This window comes from Petromyzon marinus, chromosome 27, assembly GCF_048934315.1.
Source record: "Petromyzon marinus isolate PM22_M1 ecotype Great Lakes invasive population chromosome 27, UKy_Petmar_22M1.pri1.0, whole genome shotgun sequence".
Classification (NCBI taxonomy): domain Eukaryota; kingdom Metazoa; phylum Chordata; class Hyperoartia; order Petromyzontiformes; family Petromyzontidae; genus Petromyzon; species Petromyzon marinus.
This window is the reverse complement of record NC_133693.1, coordinates 9,746,333-9,770,215: the sequence shown is the minus strand read 5'-3', so window position 1 is coordinate 9,770,215 and position 23,883 is coordinate 9,746,333. Positions and strand designations below refer to the sequence as shown.

The following is a 23,883-nucleotide window of genomic DNA, read 5'->3' as shown; positions in this document are numbered from 1 at the left end:
GACCCAACGGGCCAATAGCAATGTCTGGGTCAGAGCTCACAGCCAAGCGCTGCTGAGACCCCAAGTTCAAATGCGATAAAACCGAACTTGAAAAGATCAGCTTAACACATAGGCTTTCGCGACCAATATTATTCATAATAAAGGTTTTTTGGGTTGGATCGCGTTATGTATACATGTGTCGTAACCCTCCACCACCCGACACAGCCAGTAAGGTTTGTCACGTAAACAATGCGCCAATGAGTTACTACTTCAGCCCACCGGTCTGTTGGAGAGTTAATGCACAATTTGAATACGACATTTCGCTGTTAATTACATCCAGCAACATCGGGCGATTTGCCATGTTTTTGGATCTTACCCAAAAACCTTTATTATGAATAGATCAGCTTCTCGAGCGATCCGATAATCTCTGCAGTTGCGTCGTGCCCAGACTCTTGATGGCCTCGTCTGCCGATGGGTCTCGTGGCGAAACCTCGCTCGAGCGAGACGATTGAGCGAGACAGCCAGCGTTCTGGTGTCTGGGTAAGAGAGAGAAGAGAGTGGTCCATGGGGAGGAACGAGCAGCTGTTCCGTGGCCATCACCGCAGTCGTCCTCATCCTTTGGGATTGCTCCCCAGCGAAGCTATCGCATAACTCCAGTCGGGGAGGAACGTTCGGAACGGATGCTCTTCCCACACAATCTGCCCGCAGCAGCACAAACTGTGATATCGTTTGTCACTAGACATCCAACAACAAGAAGCTAACGTCAGGTTGATGACTTTGTTAACGCTGCGTTCAAAATAATTATTGGAACACCCCTCAAGATATTCAAATAAGAGCAAAGTTCCCGTGGATACATTTAACCCTAGCCATGGAAATACAGAATTTTCACTGTGACCTGAGTGCTGTCAATGGAATTGAGCTGCCCCATGGGCCGTTTATACAGGAACACAATGTGAATTGCACGATGACACGAATTTTGCTCTGAATTAACATTAACTAGAGGTGGCACCCCCGTCGCTTAACGACGCATCCACACCCCCACGCAACCCCCATCGGGTCCCCCCCTCCCCCCCCCTCGCCTAACCCATCCCCACGGCACCCCCCCCCCCCACGACCACCTCCGTGCACCCCCCCCAAACAAATGTCAATCCAGCCTTCACCAACAGTACAGTCAGCAATAACCACCGCAGCACAAACCCACAACCGACTTCGAATCCATATACTAAAGGCAATTAATTAGACGCACAATATTTCAAAACGCCGCTCGATAATGTACTCCTTCATTGCTTATTAATCGCGTGTGAACTTCTTTTGAACAGCGCTTACACAGCTGGCATCGTGAGGCTCGTCACGTTTTTTCAGCGACGGTCAGCCGTTTCACGGGTTGGGGGCTGACCATCGCTTCATCACGTTCCAGATACGGGGCGTATTAAAAGTCATGCCTTTCCCGACCCTCTCAATTGCAAAAACCCGTCCCCTGCCCCAACCCCCCTCCGCCCCCCCCGCCCCCCCCCCCCCCACCATTTGCCTGCCCCCCTTGCAACTGGACTGGCCAGCACGAGGGCATCGATACGGTTCACAAAATTACCGCATCCCCCAAATCCCGATCGCTCTTCGCCGGAGCGATGAAGGAAAGCGTGGGGGACGCAGCTCCTTAGCAGCCGACTCCAACCCTTAAGATGCCAGTGCGCATTTAAAAGCGCCGTTGACGAATGGCGAGATTACAATGAGAGGGCTTTTGTAAATGATATCGCACTGAGGTTGTTGAAGTTAGGTTTGGAATGTGCCGCGAATGGGATGAGCCGTCATATATCTCGGGCCTCCCACCGATGTTGCTGCTTACGCGCGGTTCCTCTCAATTGGGCGCGGTTGCGACTCCCAAACCGGAAACGCTAAAACACGTCCCGACAGAACGCCGCCAACTCGTACAGGGCAAGCGTCGTCGTTATTCCGGGATGGAATACCGTCGCTCGGGAGCAGCAAAACCATTGCGGACCAAACGAAATGCCGTCGTCCGCGGGGCTTGACGCTCCCGGCTCGTGCAAAGAACGCGCTCGTTTCCACAGGGAACGCCGCTCTTCCCGGACGGAACGCTGCTATTGACACGGCTCCTGGTGCCGATGGGAGACACCAGCCCTGCGGCCGCAGGCAAGTAAGGTCCACCGAGATATGCGGCTCTTTTTCAGAAGCGACCTGGCACAAATGATAGCACAAAAAAGCAGCTCATCATGTGAAAATTTACAGCGGCCAAATACTCCAAATGCATGCTTCTAAATATGGAGGGAAAAACTGGAGGCCCTGGAGAAAAATCCACGCGCCCATGGGGAAAACTTGCATACTCCAAATACACAGGCATCAGGGTCGGACCGAACTCACAACATCCTGTATACCAGGCGAGGTTGTTAACATCTCGTCACCAAGCAGGGCTGGGGCGTAACGCGGGGACCACACAGGTGGCTCCATTCGTCGTGAATTCCTAATTCCTCCGTTTTCTTTTGTAGACGCCTGCTAATTTTACACCAGGGAGGCTGCCGTCTGGCGTGAGACCTTTGTGGGGAATGGGGGAGGCTGCGCTGCCGAAGCTCGTTGCAGGAGTCTGTATGGATTCAAATCAAGCGCACACGAGGGCGTGTGTGTGTGTGTGTACAGGCCTGTGTGTGTTTGTGTGTCTGTGTGTGAGCTTGTGTCTGCGTCTTTGGAGGGCAGTAGTGTAGCGGTTAGCGCGCTGCGCTAGGAACCCTGGCGTCCCCGGTTCGATTCCCGCTCACGGCCAACACCAGTGACGATTATCTGAACCGGTCCCGGGCCTCCCCTAGGTTGACTCAGCCTCAAATGAGTACCTGGTGCGGTGTGTAAACATCGCCACTAGGGAGACAAAGGCGGTCGGGCGTGGTGCTGGCCACCCACCCCTTCGTGTACCGTTCCGGCCTTCATAGGTGCTCGCTAACAGCACTTGCCCCTACAGTCTGTTAAGGCTATATGGGGGATCTTTGTGTGTGAGCTTGTGTCTGTGTCTTTGGAGGGCAGTAATGCAGCGGTTAGCGCACTGCGCTAGGAACCCTGCGACCCGAGTTCGATTACCGCTCATGGCTGCCACCAGTGATGATTATCTGAATCGGTTATGGACCTCCCCTAGGTCAACTCAGCCTCAAATGAGTACCTGTTGCCATGTGTAAACATGTGTAGACAAAGGCGGCCGGGCATAGCACTGGCCACCCACCCCCTCGTGTGCCGTGCTCGCGTTTATAACAGCACTTTCCCCAACAGTCTGTTAAGGCTACACAGTGGATCTTTGTCTGCGAGCTTGCGTCTGTGTCTTTGGAGGGGAGTTGTAGAGAAAGCAGACAGAAGTACCGGTGCACCGGTTTTGAACTGCAGCACAATCTCAACCACGTGGGCTGAATTCCCAGCAACGAACATTACCGATGGCATGCAATGTCTGCAACACGTCCCGGCTGTGATTCTGGCCACACTACCCCGACATGTGCCTTGCGGTCTTAATAGGCACTCCCTAAGGGGGCTCAATGCAATAATCGGAGGGGTTCCAGGGGAGGGGTGGGGAGGTCTTTGTGGGTCAAAAGGGACAGGAGGATCAGTGGTTCTGGAATTGCGAAAGGACTGCATCAAACTGTTCTATTCGCGGCCATGGTGCACAACATCAGTGGAAATGGTATCTGAATTTGTCCTGAGTTTTGCTGAGCTCCGTCTGATCGAGGTAATTAGTAGGGGCAGAGAGATTCCATCCACTGGGACGTGCATTGCAAATCTATAAGTGGTGGTGATTTGATCCTGGAATCAAATCTTGTTTTGGCTTCCAATTAGGGTTCATTTGGAACAAAATCTGATTAAATACCCGTGTCGTATTCATGACACTATTAATAGCGGCCACAGATAAAAAAAATATATAAAAACATTCCCCTTTAATTCTGTTTCAAGAAAACACATTTAGACTAATTAAAACAACGATATCGTGAGACATCGGCGAGTATTTCCTGCCGTCTCACCTGAATCGAGCGGCGAAAATAGGCGAACATGGCTACAAGTGTGTGCAGCTAATTCCATAACGTTTCATTTGTGCCTGGTTGTACTATGTCTGTTGTGTCGTCTAAACGGATTTTTTTGGGAGGGTTCTCAGTACTCTAGTGTGTTGCAGTCACGCATTTTGTACCATGTTGTGCTTTCTCCTCTTCTCTGCTGTGTCGTCCGTACAGCACAGCACCACGCTTTCGTGACCAGTCGTTCATCGGCGCGGATATTGTTTTGCCGCGTTTTGCCCGACTCGTTCAATCTCAGTCACAACGCCCGTCTCTCAAAGTGCCGTCTTGGTCCCGGGGTTAATGAACAAATTAGCATATCGTTTATATCGTAGTACCCCGATTTACGTCTTCCCCCAGTTACGTCGCTTCGCAAATACGCCGTCACTTTATTATTAACACCGCTACCCGATTTGCGTCGCTTCAACCCCACGCTTACGTCGCTGATGGCATCGTCCGCCCTGCCTCGTATTCGTCACCACGGCCTTCGTCTCCACCACCTACCCGGTACACGAATTATAAACTAAACTTTACTATTTTTATTTTACCAGGGAAGGCCCACTAAGCTATACTGCTCTTTTTCAGAAGCGGCCTGGCCACAACTGATAGCTCAACGAAAGTGGCTTATCACGTGGATATTTATATCAGCCAAATACACCAAGCACATTTATGTAAATGTGGAGGGAAAAAACCGGAGGACCCAGACAAAAATCCACGCGACCACGGGGAGAGAAACACACAAACTCCAAATATACAGGCATCAGGGCTGGGATCAAACCCATGACCCCTGTATACCAAGCGAGGTAGGTAACATCTTGCCACGACTTTGCGGTATAGCGGATAAAGCAATATACCGTAGACTACAATATATTATAAAAATTCGTCAACTTTCAGGAACGCATCCCTGACGTAAAACGGGGAATTACTGTGCAAAAATTATTTATGTGAGCAGATTAAATAAGTATATAAATTCTTGGGCAATTTTTTGCTATACCTCATTCGCACTGAGTAAAGTAAGAAAAAAAGTGTAATTTGTACCACGTTCTACGCCGAAGGTGGTGTCGCGCTACGGACAAAGAATACATAGCTTGACGAACCTCTGCGGTTCGGAGGCACAGATTCCATTGAACAATTCTACTCTTCAGGATTTCACTTGCATTGTTGCTCTTTTTAACGTCTCTTTCATGGAGTTTTGCTCACACCCTGAGCTTAAAAATGTACGTAGCATTAGCACAGCACTCACACGGAGCTTTCGGAAATCGGGGAAAAAAACCTAATCTTACATAAGGATTTTGACGCGTGCACCGTGAGTCTGAAGAAACTATATCAAATTTTGATTTAAAGTTTTCGTGACTGCAGGGATTCATATTCTCGGTTCTGTCGGTAAAGTCACGTAGAAGGGAAACAATAAAAAATACAATTCTTGCTGTGGTTTTCACACCTGATGATGATTGCTTGTGTTGCAGTTGAAACGTCGTGAGAATTTTATTGTTTAATATTTTTATTATTTTATTGTTTCCCTTCTACGTGACTTTACCGAAAGAACCAAGAAAATGAAACTATATCAACTCAACGAATCTACGCATCGTCACACCACTCCTGGAAAACACACCCGCCCGTGCTCACATTTAAAGCAAAAGCGCAAACTTACTGGCACCACAATTAAAACGCAGCGTAATGAATCTCTCCAAAGCCGGAGAGCGCTCGCAAAAATGCTGACGGAGGACGACCCGATAAAACATTCGGTCAGATTCCATTGAGTTAGAGAGCCACCTTATTTACGGAAGTCATCTCGCAATCGATCGCTAGCCGCGCAGCGCCGCTCAAAGCGACAATAAAAACGGCCAAACGGCCAGCGGTCCACATACGGAGCTCCGTGTTCCGTATCGTACGCCACGCCACGGTCGTATCGTACGCCACGCCACGGTCGTTAGCGGCGAGACTATGAAGCGCGAGCCGTCTCACTCCTCCCGCAAAAAAAAGGAAATTGCAGCCGCCGCAATCGCCCGTGCTTATACATTCACATTTCTCAGCGGTGACGAGGGAGATGCTAATTCGGAGGAGGGGATGTAGGGGACCCGCGGGGGCGATGATCCCTTCCCGAATTTCATTTTACGCGGCTCGTGGCCACACGGTGCCGACGACCACTTCTAAACGGCCCGCGGATGATATTTATCCATCACTGCGAGAATCGTAGCCTCACTAATTAGGGACTAGAGTGGAATATCATTCTCAATTTTGCGCACGTGCTTGGTCATTTCCGTGACCGAAAAGGCCTCCTTATGCTCCCGAGACACAGACATTATTTTTCCATGAATGATAGGATGATGCCGAGATGTGTGTTAATGTGTTGCCCACCTGATGTACTTGCAGGTCCGATGCGGCCCTCAGTAAGGAGGTTACCACCCACCCCCACCCCCCACTGCTTCACAGCGGATGTTCGAGATCCGCCCTGTCATTCGAAACGCGTAGGCCATTGCACGCCGAATATAAAAATCCCCAAAATTACTCGACCGGGATTGCACATAGCGGCATATCATCACCCGCTCCTGGCAGACTCATGCCCGCTTGCTGGACAGGTGATGTGCCGCACAAGGACAGCTGCCGCTGAGGGAGCCCTTCGAATGTTTGAGATTTCGTATTTTAAACTATTTCAAGTATTTCGTATTTTACCAGGTAAGGCCCACTGGGTTATATAGCTCTTTTTCATAAGCAAACTGGCCACAAATGATAGCGCAACGAAGTGGCTTATCATGTGGACATGTATAGCTACCAAATAAATCTAAACGCATGTTTCTAAATGTGGAGGGAAAAACCGGAGGGACCCGGGTAAAAATCCACAAAACCACGGAAAGAACATGCAAACTCCAAATATACAGCAGGCATCAGGGTCGGAATCGAACCCACGACCTCCTGCATACCAGGCGAGGGAGTTAACATCTCGCCACCGCGGCACCCTATAAATGGGTGCACTTCAGATCAGATCTGCAGGCCACGTGTGGTCGGATAGAAGTGTGGGTACTCCCACCTCTTCCAAGACGTCTGGCCAGCGTGGAAGAGTAGGCCCAAGGTACCCTCGACTAGAGGGGGCTCCCTAGAGCACCTTCTAGTGGAGGCTCTTTTTATGCCAGCAGTAGCATAAGCAAGTAATTGCAGGGCTGCACCTTCACCTTTCATCTGTAGGGGACTTGAAGTATCCACTTGAAAATGTTCACATCAACAGCTTTACAAGAAAAAGGGGGGAAGGGGGGGAACAAACTTGTGGTTTAGAACAGGTGACATCACGCAATGCGACGCTTGCGATGACACACACGGTGCTGTGCACGCTAAAACACGAGCGTAAGCGTCATAATTACAATGACTGCATTCAAAAGCGACGGCATCTGGGTGTCTCCGTGGTTAGGGCAGTTTACCGCTGATCGGAGGCCCGCGAGTTTTAACTCCTGGGCGAGGGTGGATTTGGCCCAATCCCTCGTACAGCGTTAATAGCTTGAGTCAACCACTTTTGAGATGTCAACAATTAGTTGACGCCTTGGGAATGCGGAATTCCACCTCTGGCTCAGGGCCACCAATGGAGGTGAGCATCAGGCACTGACTATTGGTAAATAAATTAATCCTGAACTCGACAAACGTCAAAATAAATAAATGCAAATCATTACCGGTGCGATTTGAGGGTCGTGGAATACCATGAAATCCCAAAGGGCGTATTTATAACTCTTAGAATTCAGCCGAATTATCCAGAATTAAGACACCCTATTAGAGGCAGTCGCAGAATGAGCCTGCAAGTCAGCCCTGCGTGGCAATGTTTACACAGCACCGCCAAATAATTTGTAAAATTTTATAAGACAACACACTAAGCATAAAGCAAAGGAACCCTTTAACGGACTCGCTTGTCCTTTTTTTTTCCAATTACATCAATATGTTATTCTGATCACTGTCAAAACATTTTCTAAAACAATATTCCACAGCGAAATGTCTGGTCTACAACTTGGAGTGTTCACTGGGGGGACCGCGTTATTCAATTCGTGCGGGTGGCCATGGGCAAACACACTGGCAATCCGAAACCCAATTCTGCGACGAAATAACTCACTCCAACTAACCCGAGCCCGGTGCTGTACTCAGGAGTAATTTTACCAACCAATGGTGCAACTGTTTACCGTCAACCAATGCATAGTTTACGCACGCAACGACCTCGATTGCATTACTGCTGCAGGTTAATTCCATGTGTGAAGGGCATACTTTATTGGCACGTTGATTGTTGTGAAACGTGCGTTTGACACTTAAGGGCCCAGCAACACGTTTTTTTGGTGGATGTTCCATTTTCATTATTTTTTTATTTCAGTTAACATTCAATATTTATTTTGTTTGCAATGGGAGGAAAATAGAGAACCCAGAGGAAACCCACGCAGGACACGGGGTGGGCGGGGGACATACTAACTCCACGCAGAAAGGAATCAAACCCAGGCACTTTGGACTCCAAACCACGAGTGGTACCACTGCACTGCCACCCTGCCACCCATGATCGACCCTGCCACCCATGATCGACCCTGCCACCCATGATCGACCCTGCCACCCATGATAGCGAGTGCAGGCCTTGATCACACGTCCCAAAACCGCCTGCTCGATTGCCCACAGTTTTATTTTTTTTAGAACACTTGAAAAATGGTAAAAAAGAAAACATTCACGTATCGAATGTGTGTGTGTTTGTAGGAGGCTCGCCCTCGAGGTTACTGGGTTTCGTTTGGCGTAACGCGGAGCTATTTGGATTTATAAAGAGGGGGCTGCGACGGGATCCGAAAACATGAAACAATCAGGCACATCTAGGTTCATTGAAAAGGAGGGATTATTTTTCACCTGTGTGGCAGAGAGGGAGGAGATAAGACGACGCTCAAACTGTACACGTGCGACTGGAGACGCTTCACAGAGAGGGCAAGAGGTGGAGGAAAACATCTTGGGGGCCTGGCCTTCAATCGAGGCAGGCAATCGGCAGTGCGACCACCCCGAGAAACGGCTCATGTCAGAAAAATAAGGACAGCAGCAGAGATGTGGAGCGACCTCCCATCGGTGCAACACCCATGTTGTGGACTGACTGGTTCGTCTCATCCACTGTTCATCCGATTAGCACGGCTGGCTACGTACGGTGCGAAAGAAGTTCAACATACATACAGTGCATGCACACTGCAGGTCACACCACTTCTCTATCAGCTTCTTCTCTCACACTGTTCCACCTTAGAATTCTCCCTCCCATCATCTCTTTTGCCAAGTTCTTGTAGCCTTGCTCAATTGAACGAAACGTATTAAAACTCTCGTCCGTTACAACATCGGCGCTGTTTGTTGCTGGCGGTTTGTCGTTTCGGGCCTTTGGGCTTCGCTGTGCTCAGCAATTGTGTTCGATAATACATTTGCAAAAGTGGGACACGTGTGGGCAAACGTGCTATCGCGACACGGCCGCAAATGTACAGTAGATTCTCGATTATCTGCGCTAATGACGGGGAAGACGGTCGCGGATGAGTCACAATCGCGGATAATCCAAAAATGTCAATTCCGTGGATCTCTATGCGAAAAAAAACACTAATATAGGTATAAATTAAAACAAACAATCGGCCAATCGATGCACGTGCTTAGTGATAACACTTTCCTGCTCCCGTGCAGAAGACTCTGCCCACTATGTGGACAGCAGAGCCACGTCAATCAAAATCAATCAAACTTCACCCACTGTTGTAAAGATATGCAACTACTGTACTGTAGCGGCGATCACGTGGGTTTTGGATGAAACGGAGAAACACATTTTTTGGTTTAAGCGTTCGTGACTTGTAATAAACATTTCCAAGAATAATAATGTATAACTCTTTTTAGATAATTATCAATTTGGACTTAAGGGAAAAATCCATGAGTTATGAATTTGTCAAAATCTCAGGTGCGCGGTTGATCCGCAAATCGGATAAACCGCACGCAGATAATATAATGGAGAGTCTATTGTAGTTGAAAAGAAAACAACAACAACAACAACACATCGGCGGTGTCTCCCTGCAAGGGGAAACTTAAACACGCAGCAAATTCTTCAATCTTTGGCATTAATTTTATCGTGTGCCGAGCCCCTTTTAAAGACAGCGCCTCGCGTACAAATCGATATGAAGCCAACAGCTCATTTCAGTCCAGCGTGTGCAAGCTTGCAAAACAATTAAGCATGCAGGGGATTTATTCATTAAACAACAACAAAAATAACAGTCACCCCCGCCACCACCACCACCATCATGTCAATTAAATACGAAGAAAAAAATGCTGCCACACGCGATATTAATTTCCCAAATGGCGTTTTTGTTCATTGACAATTGTGTAAAAAAATCGATTTTACGCCATGCCACATCAATCGCAAGAGTGAGAAGAAAGCGTTTGGCGCGAGATGAAATGTGGACAGAGAAACACGACACCAAGGATCCTTTATTTAGCAGCAACGAACAGATTCACCGCCCTCCAATATCCCCACGAACTGCCAAAAGATGAGGTCATAACTCAAGTCGCAAACACATTTCAGGACTCAATAGCGGTGAACATTTATAGAATCTATAATGGCGTGAATTTGGGGGACATGTTCCCAATTCTTGGAATCATCGGGAAAAAAAATCATGCTTAGTAACTACATTTCGGATGATCCAAAAACATTGATCTGCTTGGCCCACCAATGTCAGCATCGCGTGATACCATATTCAAGCTGTGACATCGGTTTTGGTTTCATTGTTAAAATTCCAAGATTAAACTGCAATTACGCTCCTGTTGATGGAACTTAAAATATGATAAGTGTTAAAAAAATATTATTACAATTATTAAATGTAGTGCAGCAATAATGAAAGTGATTCAAATACATCGAATGTAGTTCCCATAATATGTAAATTGGATATTAAATCCAATGAAATTTATTATTTATCACAATAAATTAAATCCAAAACTCATTGCTTGCCGAGACATATATCAATCAGAACTTGTTGATTTTTACACGTGCCCATTAATGTCTTCATTGTGAGCATAATCATTGTATTTAAGTCATTCATTGATTAAATATTACAGCCTTAATGTGTCCTTATAGACCTTCTGAGCTAATGCTCTCAGAGAGCACCTATTAAAAGGCAAGCCTGATTCACCAATGCGTGGAGCAGTCCATAAAACTACACACTGCGCTTGTCTCCAGCTGCAGGGTCTGACGATTATATTTATTACCACCATCAGCAGCAAAGATGAATCCACTGGTAGATGGTGTTGAACAACACAGTTGGGAATTGAACCCACGTGGCTGGAACCATAACGTGGTGCACTCAAGGCTACACCACTGCCGCTTTTACACAGATCCCCTATATAGCCTTAACAGACTGTTGGGGCAAGTGCTGTTAGCGAGTACCTACGAAGGCTGGCACGGTACACGAGGGGGTGGGTGGCCAGCACCACGCCCCACTGCCTTTGTCTTCCCAGTGGCGATGATTGTACACACCGCACCAGGTATTCATTTGAGGCTGGATCAACCTAGGGGAGGCCCAGGACCGATTCAGATAATCATCACTGGTGTTGGCCACGAGTTGAAATCGAACCCGGGTGGCCAGGTTCGTAGCGCAGCGCGCTAACCACTGCACTACCACTCACGAAAACAAAGTACGCCTCAACACAAGCATCCACAAAAAGACACACACAGACGCATTCCTGCATTAGGGGTCACTTAACTAAAACTAACAATTTAACTATTTTTATTTTACCAGGTAAAGCCCACTGAACTATATAGCTGTCTTCTTTGGTTCGAAATATATAGCTGTTTTTCAGAAGCGACCTGGCCACAATTTATATCTCAACGAAGTGGCTTATCACGTGGAAATATAAAGCAGCCAAACACTACAAAGGTATGTTTCTATCTAAGCAGAGGGGAAAAACCGGCGGACTTTGTGAAAATTCCATGCGTCCACGGGAGAGAGAGGCATGTAAACTCCAAATATACAGTAGGTGACAGGGTGAGGATCGAACCCATGACCTCCTGAATACCAGGCGAGGGCGCTAACATCTCCCTTACCGCAGGCGCCCCAATAAACAAATATGCAATAGCTCTGTGGTGGGCAATGAAATTCAACACCAGACTGAGGATTTATGTAGGAATTCAAATAATTTTGACCACGTGTCACTCAGCCTTCCGAGGGATATTTACAACCGAGGAACAAGTTATTGCCATTCCTGGGCAAAGCACATATTAGGTCTTGCTACTGTGTATTTGTTTCCCAGTTCAACAAAAGAGCGTGCCATGTGCGCCGTAACGACAGATACTTTAATTGAACCTCACCGCAGGACAGACAAACTGCATCATCATCGTAATGAATACATAATCACACCTGCATACCACCAGCTGTGACGTACAAATCACACACTTGGACAAATACACCAGCACACAAGTTGAAAAGTATGCTAAGAAGCACGGAGAGATGATGGCTGGTGGTGGAGACGAATAGTTGAGCGGCAGCCAAAAGATGGAATGTGCCCTGGAGGTACATCGAGCGTGGAGATGGAGCGATGAAGTCTGCTCCTGTGCAGGTGCTAGGCACATTGTTGTATCACGAGACCACCTATTTCCCCTGGGGCCGAAAGCCATTTGTCATCACGTCTTGGCAGCCCACTAGCACTACCTCCCACACAGTTTCTATCTTTTGAAAGCCAGGGCTGGAATCCTGCTAGTAAGTATAGGGCAGGAAATAAACAGGGACACTAAAGCACAAATTGCACAGCCATGAATCTAAAAAAAACACGCTTATCGCTATACGATAGATGGGTTGGCACATAGACAAGAAGGGTGGGTGGCTGCGTGGGTGGCTAAGCAGTTGGATACAGATGTAGTGACACCACTGGATGTCAACATGTTGGGTGCAGTGCCGGCCCGAGAGGGGCACGGCGTGCGGTGTAGCGACATCGCGGAGACCACAGTGGTGTGGGTGTAGTGCCGGCCCTAGAGGGGCCCGGTGAGCGCTGAATGCTAGCGCTAGATGGCACCACGCTTGGCGTGCAGTGCCAACCCTACAGGACAGTGCCGCCGAAGGATGAGGTTACTCGAGGCCAAGGCACTCTGGTTGACCCGGGACGGCACGTGACCAGTTAAGTCTACAAAGGGGCCCCCAGAGGGGGCTAGGGGTGGTCACGTGATTGGGACCCAGATCCTTCCCGAGGATTCTAGAAGGTGGTCGTGGCCAAGGGCGGAGCCGACCACGCCGCAGAGAATACAAGCCGGGTTTCGAGAGGGACCGGGGGTTGTTGTTTATTCTGGAAGAAACCCTTCATCTACGTTCTCCATTCAACGGGTCTCCAACACGTGGTCCCGGACCGACGCTGTTGGTCCCGGTCCGTAGTAGCAGTAACGTTGTAACTAGTGGAGTTAGCCTGGTGGTCACCACCATAGGTTGTTATTCTGTGAAGGTGAAAGTTACCCCGTGTGTTGGAACAGAATACATGTGTTGCCTCCAAGTCTATGTCTGCGACTCAGTTGAACCCATTACACATAGGTAGACAGGTATGAAGGAATAAGAGTCTTTCACAATGTGAGCAGGCAAGTAAAATGTGACTTAGTATTTGGTGGAAAGATATATGAGGTAGCTAGGTTGGTATATCGGTAAGGTAGGAAGAAATGCGGTAAAGTATTTATGTTAAACTTATTTTGCACAGTACAGAGCCAATCATGCTAATCAGAGGTGCGGTTAAGAATGTAAGCAGGCAGCTAAGTGGTTGGTGTATACATAGCTGGTGTGTAAGTTCATCAGAATGTATTCTCACGACGTGAGAATTTAATTGTTTTATATTTTTTATTATTTTATTGTTTCCCTTCTACGTGACTTTACCGAAAGAACCAAGAATATGAATCCCTGCAGTCACGAAAGCTTTAAATCAAAAAATGTTTCATCGGTATGGTCGGTGGATGGGTGTATTGGTGGGTTGGTGTATTTAGGTAGGTGGATGGGAAGGTGAATGGATGGGTATGTTGCGTTTAGGTAGAAAGGATTAAAGTATTTAAACATGTAAGGTAGGAAAGTAAATGGTAGGTAGGGTGAACAGTTAGGTAATTCGATTAGTAAGCAAATTAGGCAGTAATTATTAAAACTATCAATACAAAAACTGAATTGTCATCCTACTTGCACTGAGCGCTGGGGCAGTGTCTCCATAGGGCACGCACTGTTGAGTTCCCACATCGCTGTACTTATTTTATCAATCCTGAAAGTATGACTGATCGAAGTCGACTTTGTAGTCTTCGTCAGGTCGAGCACTTGGATGCGAGAACAAAACGAAGGCCTGTGATGATTCACTCCCACCGTGGTTCGATTCATTGCTTCGCGGTCGTGATTCTATCGAAGAATCGATGCTTTTTCATCGAATTTTCATCTTCTGGTTGTATTTTCCCATTGGCTCCGTCTCATTTGGACAGTTTCGTGCGATTAATTAACCAAAAAGTAGCAACACTTTGCATACATAATTGGCATGAGTTTAAAATCAATGCATGTTTTGTGAGCATAAGAATAGATTCTGATCAATTAATCCAAGTACCACTCGCTGCCTGCCGCTAAAAAGCATTTCCAAGACAATGAAGTGGAAAAACATCAGCAGCTGGGCTATATTGCAGTAATGAAGGAAAAGGTGGTGCCCTGCAATTGCTTACTGCTGGCAGGAGGGCCTAAACTGCAGCCATCCCTAGAGGGGGATTTGGTCGGGTCTTCACTCTTCTACGTTGACCAAATGCGTTGCAAGAGGCAGCCATTCCTACACTTTACCCCATCACACGCGAACTGCCAAACCACTTAACAGTGCTGTGTCCATGCATCCTGCTGGCTGGACAGAGCGGTGGGAGTTTTTCAAGAAATTGGCTATCGTTTCTACTGCGACATCGAATCGATAATCCAAAAGCAGCGCGATACAAAACAGGTGGGGAAATATCTGCACGAGTGTAAATGGCAATAAAATCATAGGAGCCATACCTAATCGCCCAAAAAAAAATGCGAGCTCAATGAAACGCACACATGCGCTCATTATAAATTTGTCGATTGCCCCACAACTTTCCGAGTGATTCACACGGCCTAGCCGCGTGGCGCTCATTGGGCCCCTTAGGCCGGGTGTTCGTAACAACAACGACGTCGTGTGCCGGCACGCTGGCTGGCTGGCTGGCATGGTGGAAGAGAATGCGCAGGCCGGGCAGGCGGGCACAACCCATGGTGCCCTTGTACTCCGACTGGGCGCGTGCGAGTTGAGCGGCCTTAGATAACGCGGAGAAGAAGAAAAAAAACACACAGCCGGCCAATAAATCGTTACCGCCGTTGGCAGCGCGCAATCATGAAACGGGATGCTGTGGGCCCTGGGTTTCCGAAAACGTTTGGCTGTTGCTGGCACCTGTGCACAACCCGTGTTCGCCGGAGGTTACCGTCAGCTGACATCCTCTGACCTGGTGAAATTATTCTTTTAACCTGGTGACGCGAATGTCTGCCCCTCATAAACAAAACATGTCATAAGCATAATCAGGTATTTCTTGAAAAGGAAGTGATTCACGCTTCACCTGTTTATACATGTAGGAGGCTGTTTATTCAGCATTAGCCAAGGATTTCGCAAACCAGGTTGATGGCATTGTGGGCAGGGCACCATTAAAACGGCAATAATCCAGCAGCTGAGCTGTAAGGTGTTACGTGAATAAATCGTGAGCGAACAGAATAAGCGAAAACGTGAAATACCAAGGCCAAACCACACCGCAAGTTTACAAAATGCTCACGCTTACACGGGAAGCGTGAGCAAAACGAGACATTGCAGCCTATTTCGCCTTCATTTTCCTTGCCTATGTCTGCCGTTTTAAGTTTTAACAATGCAAACGATGAAAGGCACAGAAAACGCATTCAGCTATGGCAAGCAACACGTCAAACAAGTTACGCAAAAACAGAGCCACTTAAAAGGCACACAAAAAGACAAAGAGGGTCGAGGAGAATGTTGATACACTTCAAGTGTACCGAAGTTACAATGTTGTGCAATTTGAAATGTCAACCGCTCTTTGACCAGGTAGCACTGTAAGTTAGCACGTCTGGACTTGTAAACGGAAGGGTTCAAATTCGAATCCTGGCCAGGGCTCAACCCAGCCAATCACAACTTCTGGTTTCATATAAGGTAATTGTGACTTGGAGTACCATTTTGTGGAAAGACAAGCGCGTGGGCCCAGCCACTGAGATGTGGATTTTTTCCAGCACTCTGCCCAACGTGGATTGAGGACTCATTTGAAAAAGGAAATGTTTTTGGATGTCTTAATTAGAAAAGTTTGCAACCTGTTTTCCCCCTCCCAATTGCGTTAAATTGGCATCGTGTGGCGAGGCCGAAGCAACTTACGTTCATAACTGTCACAGAGCGGCGAGTGGTGTCAGAAAGCAGCCCCCAAGGGACGTAAGAGCTGTGCTTCTGAAGGAGCCTCAGCACATTTCTCTCGGCAGGTGCGGCCACCCCACCGCAGCAGTCCCTCATTGTTCACGAATTATGCTATGTCCGCGATTTTGGCTATTCGCGAATCCCATTCTGAAACTCTACACGGCTACTGCATCGAGAGAGAGGGAGAGAGAAAGTGACGAGGTAAAGTGATGAGAGAGATGGGGTTATGTGAGAAAGTGACGAGACAAAGTGATGAGATAAAGCAATGAAATAAAGTGATGATTTACAGCATCATTATAATTTAAGGTAACTTATTTCATACCTTTCATAATTTTTTCTATTTACTCTATGTTTATTATAACCAATTGTAAATATGTTGTGTTATTACGATAAGTGTCATGTATTTAATAACTTACTTGTGTGTTTATTTAAGGTAATTCATAACAAAATAAGGTTTTTGTAGGCCCAATATCATTATCCGCGAAATTTGCTATTCACCAGCATCTCCGGAACATATCCACAGTCGCGAATAACGAGGGGACACTGTACCTGGGTGGAAGATGAACATGAGGCCGCGCTGCGAACGTGGCATTCAGATCATGGGACGCATCGTCCAACAATGCCTGATGCTTCGCCTCAACCGCCGGCTGCTTCTCAAGACGTTCACAACATCGCTCCCCAAAGCCCCAACCTGGACGTCAGCTTTAGGACGCTGCTAGTCACCCCGCAGTGTGAAAACGAGCGGGAGATCTCATTATTCACACGAAGGGGGACCCCCCCCCCCCCTTGCATATCTCCTGCCGAAAGTGTTCATTGCATGTCTGTGAAGCCACGCTTTTTGATTCTCAGCGCTGTAATAAAATTATGCTTTGCTCGTGCGCTCACTGTTTGACTGGACCGAGACTATGAACTCAATAAACTCAAGGAACTCGAAAACCTGGGTTGATCATGGGCGGCTGCTCAGATTCGAATCGAGGGCCTCAGCAGTGCCAGCTCAGTGCCCCTGATATGGTACTTACTGCCGGAGCCACTTCCAACGCATTGCTTATTTATTTATTTAGTGCAACATGAGCGCCACAGTTGAAAGCTGTGCTTATATCAAAAGCGTGCTTGTATCAAAAGTTGCTCTTCGCCTTCCCCAAACCAGCGTGATGCGCTGCTTATATAATAACTGCGGTGATGTAAGGTGTGTTTATATTCAGAGTCTACTGTATCACAAGCATGTCCGTGTTCCCAAAAAGGGTTGTACTTTAAGAAACTTTCATAATTAATGACCTACCAGGTGGACCGGTTTATAGCCATGGACACCGACACGGAGCGTGCCATTGTTGTGAACGACATTTAACGTCCTCGTGTTGCGGGGAGGTGGGGGGGGGGTCAACCCAAATAACAAGCTAGAGCCGTTACTTTTCAAGTTCGGTAAGAGACACAACGTATCAAGAGCCCGCAATGCACTGCGTGGTGAATATGATGGCGGTGGTCCTTCATAAGAAGTGACGGTCAGGAAGCGGCCCTTTAAAAAGCCGCCGCATGCGGCTCCAGAGCCAACCACAGGTTGCCAACCCCCCTGACACTGCATCTGACATTTGCTTTGATTTGGTTATTTCGACGGCTTCAGGGATTGAAACCTCCCCAACCGTGCGAACTTGATCGGTGGCAAGCACTGTTAGCTAAACATCTGTGAAACACAGCTTCACAGCTCATCGGAATTCCTCCAGTATAATAATTATTCTGATCTTTGCCCATTTTTTCTGGGAACGCTACTGCTACGACGAAGCTACTTTTGAAACGAAATGCTGCTGCAGTTGGCTGCCTTTTTACAGTGACGCCTAATTTTACGTGGGAGGATCATAGAAAGATGCAGTCTTCAAGGTGCCCTCGGACCGTTCGATAAGCCTTTCACTGTCATATTGCGCACAATCGGGAACGATATAGCCGCGAGCTTAAGGAAACACACTTATTTGCTCTGCATCCAAGCCGATGGATTCTCACACGCACTCCATACAGAGCCCAGACTCGAGCACTGAACGGATTCTCATTGCACTCTGCTCAGATGAAGCGTCGCTATTCAACAGATCTCAGCATGCCTACTGTGTGCTCGTGTTGTGTGTGTGTATATATATGGGGGGAGCGGTAGTGTAGCGGTTAGCACGATGCGCTACGGACCTGGCGACCTGAGTTCGATTCCCGCTCATGGTCAACATCAGTGACGATTATCTGAACTGGTCCTGGGCCTACTCCTAGGTCGACTCAGCCTCAAATGAGTACCTGGTGCAGTGCATAAAAACATCACCACTGGGGGGACAAAGGCGGCTGGGCGTGGTGCTGGCCACCCATGCGCTCGTGTGCCGTGCCGGCCTTGATAGGTGCTCGCTAACAGCACTTGCCCCAACAGTCTGTTAAGGCTATACGGGGGATATTTGCCTTTGTCTTGTATATATGCACACATATACAAAAACCTAAAAAGCGTATGTAAATATACAGCTTGTTATATAGTATAGGTGGCAACCCGAGGAACTGCTACGATTCTGGATGACGGTTCGAGTAAAAATATATATATTATATATATATTTAATGGTAGCGCCTCGAGTAAGTGGGGGTGGTGTCAACCCAATGCATTGAACACACACACACAGAAAAACATAACTTCTCAACCATGTGCTCGATGCAAACTCCAAATATACAACGACAGAGTCCCCCAGATGGAATCCACGACCTCCTGCGTACCAGGCGAGGGAAGAAACATCTCGTCGGCACCAAGGCGCGTGCGCGTCCCTCCTCCTGCCGTGCCCTTGGCGAGGTGGTGTCGTTCTGCCTTCCAACTGGAACAAGCGGCCACCCTTTCACAACTGTTTGGCTTTCCCAACGCGTCTGCTTTGAAGACGCGTTGAATATTGCGCAATATTTACGTTAAAACCTCTTCTATAATACCGCATTCGCGTTTCAAAACGTTTGCTTCCATTGAGAGCGCGCGTTGCATAAGCGTTTATCGTAATTCCACACACCTACGTAACGCTCAACGACTAATGGGGGTTGTACATTTTGGCAGATGCATTTATTTTTAGAACGCAAACAGCTCGTATATTTTTCCATCAAACAGGCACATGCAATGTACTGCATGCTTTTGCGATCACGCGCTGCCTCGTATCAATTGGACAATCGCTCAACGGCATAAACAATTACACGCGACACTGACACTGGACGTAGCCACCACCGCTCGCCCCCCCAACTCAACAAAGAGCAGGGAGTGTTTCCCAAAACCAACTGTAGCCAAAACCCTCTGTTCACTGTCTCTCCCCCATGTCTTGATTAGAAGATATGAGCTACACAATAAGCAGTTCTTATCCTGTACGTATCCGTGTGCCCTGGGGACTGTCAGACACGAGTACAAAACTGCATTAAATACCGTAGAGAAGGGCTCGAATTATGTCACCGTGCAGGAAAGATTCGTGCAGGAAAGATTCGTGCAGGAAAGATTCAATGAGTCTCAAGATTCGTTTGCAGGAGGGTCCTGCATTGGGAAGTTTGGTCAATTCGATGCAACATAAGTGAGTTTCCCCAGTGAAGCCCATTGGGTTAAACAGCTCCAATTTAAGGGCAACTTCATGAGATGAAAGTGTACGTGTGTATGGGAATAAATAAGTGCCTGAAGAAAACCCACGAATACAAAGGGGGTGACACTCAAAAGTTTATCACAAGATCGATTCAAGAACCCATCGCTACACTCCCATGTCCTGGCTATCTTACAGAAGAAGCCTTATACCAGTCTCAGCACTCGCTTAGCATTCGGAGATGCGATGAGATGGCACCTCATTGGAGTGCGAGATCACCCGTGGTACAATCCAATATGCTGATGCAATGACGCCACGAAGGAGCCATAATTACGTGCAAAATAAAAGTTACTTGAAAGGCTTGCTCAGCTTGGGCCAAGCATCCCAGGACACAGCCAAGGTGCACATCTACAAGACACGCGGCGCTTATTTTATTGCGTTGCTTAACCCCTTGAATTAAGCGTCTATGACCAAGTCACCTGGACAGTGCCCGATCTCGTCGTCATAACGCGCAAGCTAGGCAGGCTTTGAGCCTGGACAGCGCTTGCACTGACAACAAACGCCCAACAGCTGTAAAGTGGCAGGGCATTAATAAGTTGTGGGCAGCAGTTTCACGGCAGCAGTCTCTATCGCTGCTATCGTCAGGCGTTATACGTTCCCCACATCATCTGTGCTCCCACCCCCGCCGAGTTCACCCAATAAACCCCACGGATAAATCCACACGTTTGGGGGGGGGTGAGGAGGGCGTGGGGTGGACAGGCCCTCATCCAGCAGTGGATTGACACAAAGGGGCTACATGTTCAGTACACAAGCTCCTTTAAACGGCTTCCTCTACGAAATGATCAGCGCAAGTAGCTGCTTGCATTTCGCTTTTTGCCTTAATGGCTTGCGAGCCCAGTGGGCGGACACGCCCAGGGAGGAAAATAGGGGCTTCTTTCACGCGCCCATTAACCCCGCTTGCTCTTGCCAGCTGGTAAAGAAAAGGTGTGTGCTGTAATGTGGGTCACCTATTCACACAAACCTCACCGACGCACTACTCCCCTGTTCACAATCCACTGCATGGTGTGGACGAAATACAGTGTCGCGCAGTTGACGTGGTTTGTTTTGTGCACGGCAGAAACACGACGTCTGCGTACTTATAATGTAGCTCAAATTGTAAATGTTGTCGATTTACTCTCCAACACACCGGTGTGCTGTACTAGTAACGAATTGGCATGTTCTGTGTTCGTGACAAACCTTACTAATTGGCTGTGTCGGGTGGTGGCGGGTTTAACGACACATTTATATAAGACGGACTCTAACCCACGATTGCTGTATGTGCCACGAGCGGGTTTATCCCACTGGGATCCGGGGGCACGTGCTAGCTGAACGTTATATACACACACACAAACGTGTATTCAGTGGTCAAATGTAAATTCAGAAGTTGCCCGCGTGACACCTATTTGTCCTGCTCGCCTTGTTTCCCCCAACCCCCTCTCTGCAGAAACGTCGTAGAATCGGAATCGTAAGTACACTGGCAATTTTCAGTGCCAGTATACTTACAGCACGTGTTGTGATAAGTGCCAGTATGGCTGACTGGCGTATGCCGGCACATATCCACCACTGACTTAAGTCATGAGCCAAGATGCCTTGTGACCCCCATTTATTTTTCTAAAACTTTACAAAGATTTTTTTTGTAAAAAAAAAGGTTTAATTCAAAATAGTTATGAATATTCAAAGGGGCAATAACATGTTCGGGGTCAATTCATTGGAGGTCACAAGACATATGGACCACCCTGAAGAAAGATTCGGGTGTATACATCCTACTTTCACTGGAGCCATTACGTTAGGTACTACTGACATTTGGGGCATTCAACAACAGCGGCCCAAAAATCAGCCCCAAAAAACAACCAAGTGCAACATACGTAGGGCAATCAATATTATTAATTACTCTTTAATGTAAGGCGTATTGTCAATGTCGTTTGTCTTGTAATTTGATGCGAATAAAGTAAAACCTCACGAAGCCGGACTCCGGTAAGCTAGAATTGTGGGCAATTCGGAAAGGGTCAAGGAAATAAATTAATTAATAATGCTGCTTCGTGTCGCTTCTGGACGTTCAGGCAATCTGCATTGTGGGAGCGGTGAGGCCACGGTTTGCGCACCTTGTTTTAAACCCCGGTTCACCTGAGTTCGATTCCCATCAGTCGACAGTGACAGATCAAATGGGCCAGTCCTCGTGCGTGGCACCTTCAGCAATCCGTAACCGACCTAAACGTGGTGAAGTATGGTCAAACAACCCATGGTGATTTGGAGGTCCTTCATCCGTAAAGGATACAAGTTAAAACCTATGTTCGCACAAGTGTAAAATATAACCGATGGATAGGGGGCCTCCCCCACCCGCCTATGCAGGGCCATTAGATCAAATGGGGTACGTGTAAATGGATCACCCCGTACCGTATACAATGGACCTGATCCATATATAGATGCCACGACTGGTTTATGGCCCTCCCGACTTTATCCTCAACAGGTGATTAAAATGCCGAATTGTGAAGGCGATGGCTACATATATTACCGAGCAAAGTGTTAATTGGCCACTCACAACACACCCGTCTACGCCTTCCGAGTGCCTCCTACCTGATTACACACCAATTCAGAACATTATTGGTAACCCCCGTGCCACTATAAATCTCAACGTTTCGCGACATTTTTTTTTTGCCCGTATTGAAACGCCTATACGCCGTATGGGGGGGGGGGGGTGTGGACCCTGCAAACTCAACATTGCCCCCCCCCCGCATAAGAATACCGCATGGGTTGGACATGTGTGCTCGCTCGCTCCGCTGTGTGGGCACAGTGACACCTTCATACCCCCGCCGCCTGCACTACGGCACAACAACAGACCTGCTGCCATCTCCACCGTCTCACGGCGCTGTGGACGTGGAGCAGCAGCGTCGGCGTCCTCTGCTCTTATCGCTATTATCGGAGTTGTTGTTCTGCTACAACACCCGCACGGGGGGGGATTGCCCCCCTTCAATAATTATTGATCGCACGGCCAGACGTGGCGTCGCCAGCGGTGTGCGCCCTCATCCTCCTCCGCCTCGGAGTGCATCACGAGCAGCCTACGGCGGCCACGAGTTTGGACCCCCAGGGCCCACGGTCAACATCGGCGAGGAGGAGTTTTTATTACCTGGACCGATCCCTGGGGCTCTCCCTTCATTCTCCGAAGGCCGTCGAGCCAGCATCGTGGTGGAGTACGGACGGTCAAACTACACCCGCAACAACCGACATGGCCTTCATCCCGTGGCGAATATCTCAAGATCCTAGAGTCTCCCTCCCTCGCACACCGTGTCACCACCCCTCATCAAACCAGCAGCGGCTGCAGCGGGGTCGGCATCAGCGAGTGGCCGAGCGGGGTTTACCATGACACCACAGCAAGTGGCACACTCCGCTACAAAGCCAACACCACCTGCGTTGATGTTGACACGGCGAGCGAAAGGGAAATTTCGACTCTGAAGTCAACGCACCGTGTTGGGGGGGGAGGGATGGTTGGCCCACCTTCACCGTCAAAACGTTGCAGCAGCAGCATCACCTCATCATCATCATCACCATCACCTCATCATCACCATTCAAGTGTCCTCCCGACTGCTCATCACAGCCACGCAGTTCGCGTCTCGCACCGCGCAGCAGCAACACACACAGAGAGCAGCGCGGCGCGCCTGAAAAGGTCGCTAGGGAGATAGTGGGGGGTGGGGGGGTCCCCGGGCAACCCGCGACGAAGACGACGACGACGACGACGAAGACGAGGAGGACGAGGAGGGCGGCCGCCTCTCTCACCTGGTCCACGGGCAGCCCGAGGAAGACGCTGAGCGGCTGCAGCAGCAGCAGCGGCGAGCCCGAGCCCGGCGCAGCCATTGTTGCTGCTGCTCGCAAGTCCCGGCCCC

General features: G+C 48.4%; 1 protein-coding gene across 2 annotated transcripts in view; it reads right to left on the bottom strand.

Annotated features, from left to right (window-relative positions):
* Positions 1-23,883, bottom strand: part of LOC116946545 (membrane-bound glycerophospholipid O-acyltransferase 1-like) — an 85,346-nt gene extending 61,463 nt beyond the window's left edge. The window contains exon 1 of one of the 2 annotated variants that reach the window (XM_032961526.2): positions 23,777-23,883. In XM_032961526.2, the coding sequence (XP_032817417.1) occupies positions 23,777-23,854 (78 nt within the window). In that variant the 5' untranslated portion in view covers positions 23,855-23,883. The remainder of the gene's footprint in view (positions 1-23,776) is intronic. The other variant, XM_032961528.2, reaches the window with a different exon arrangement.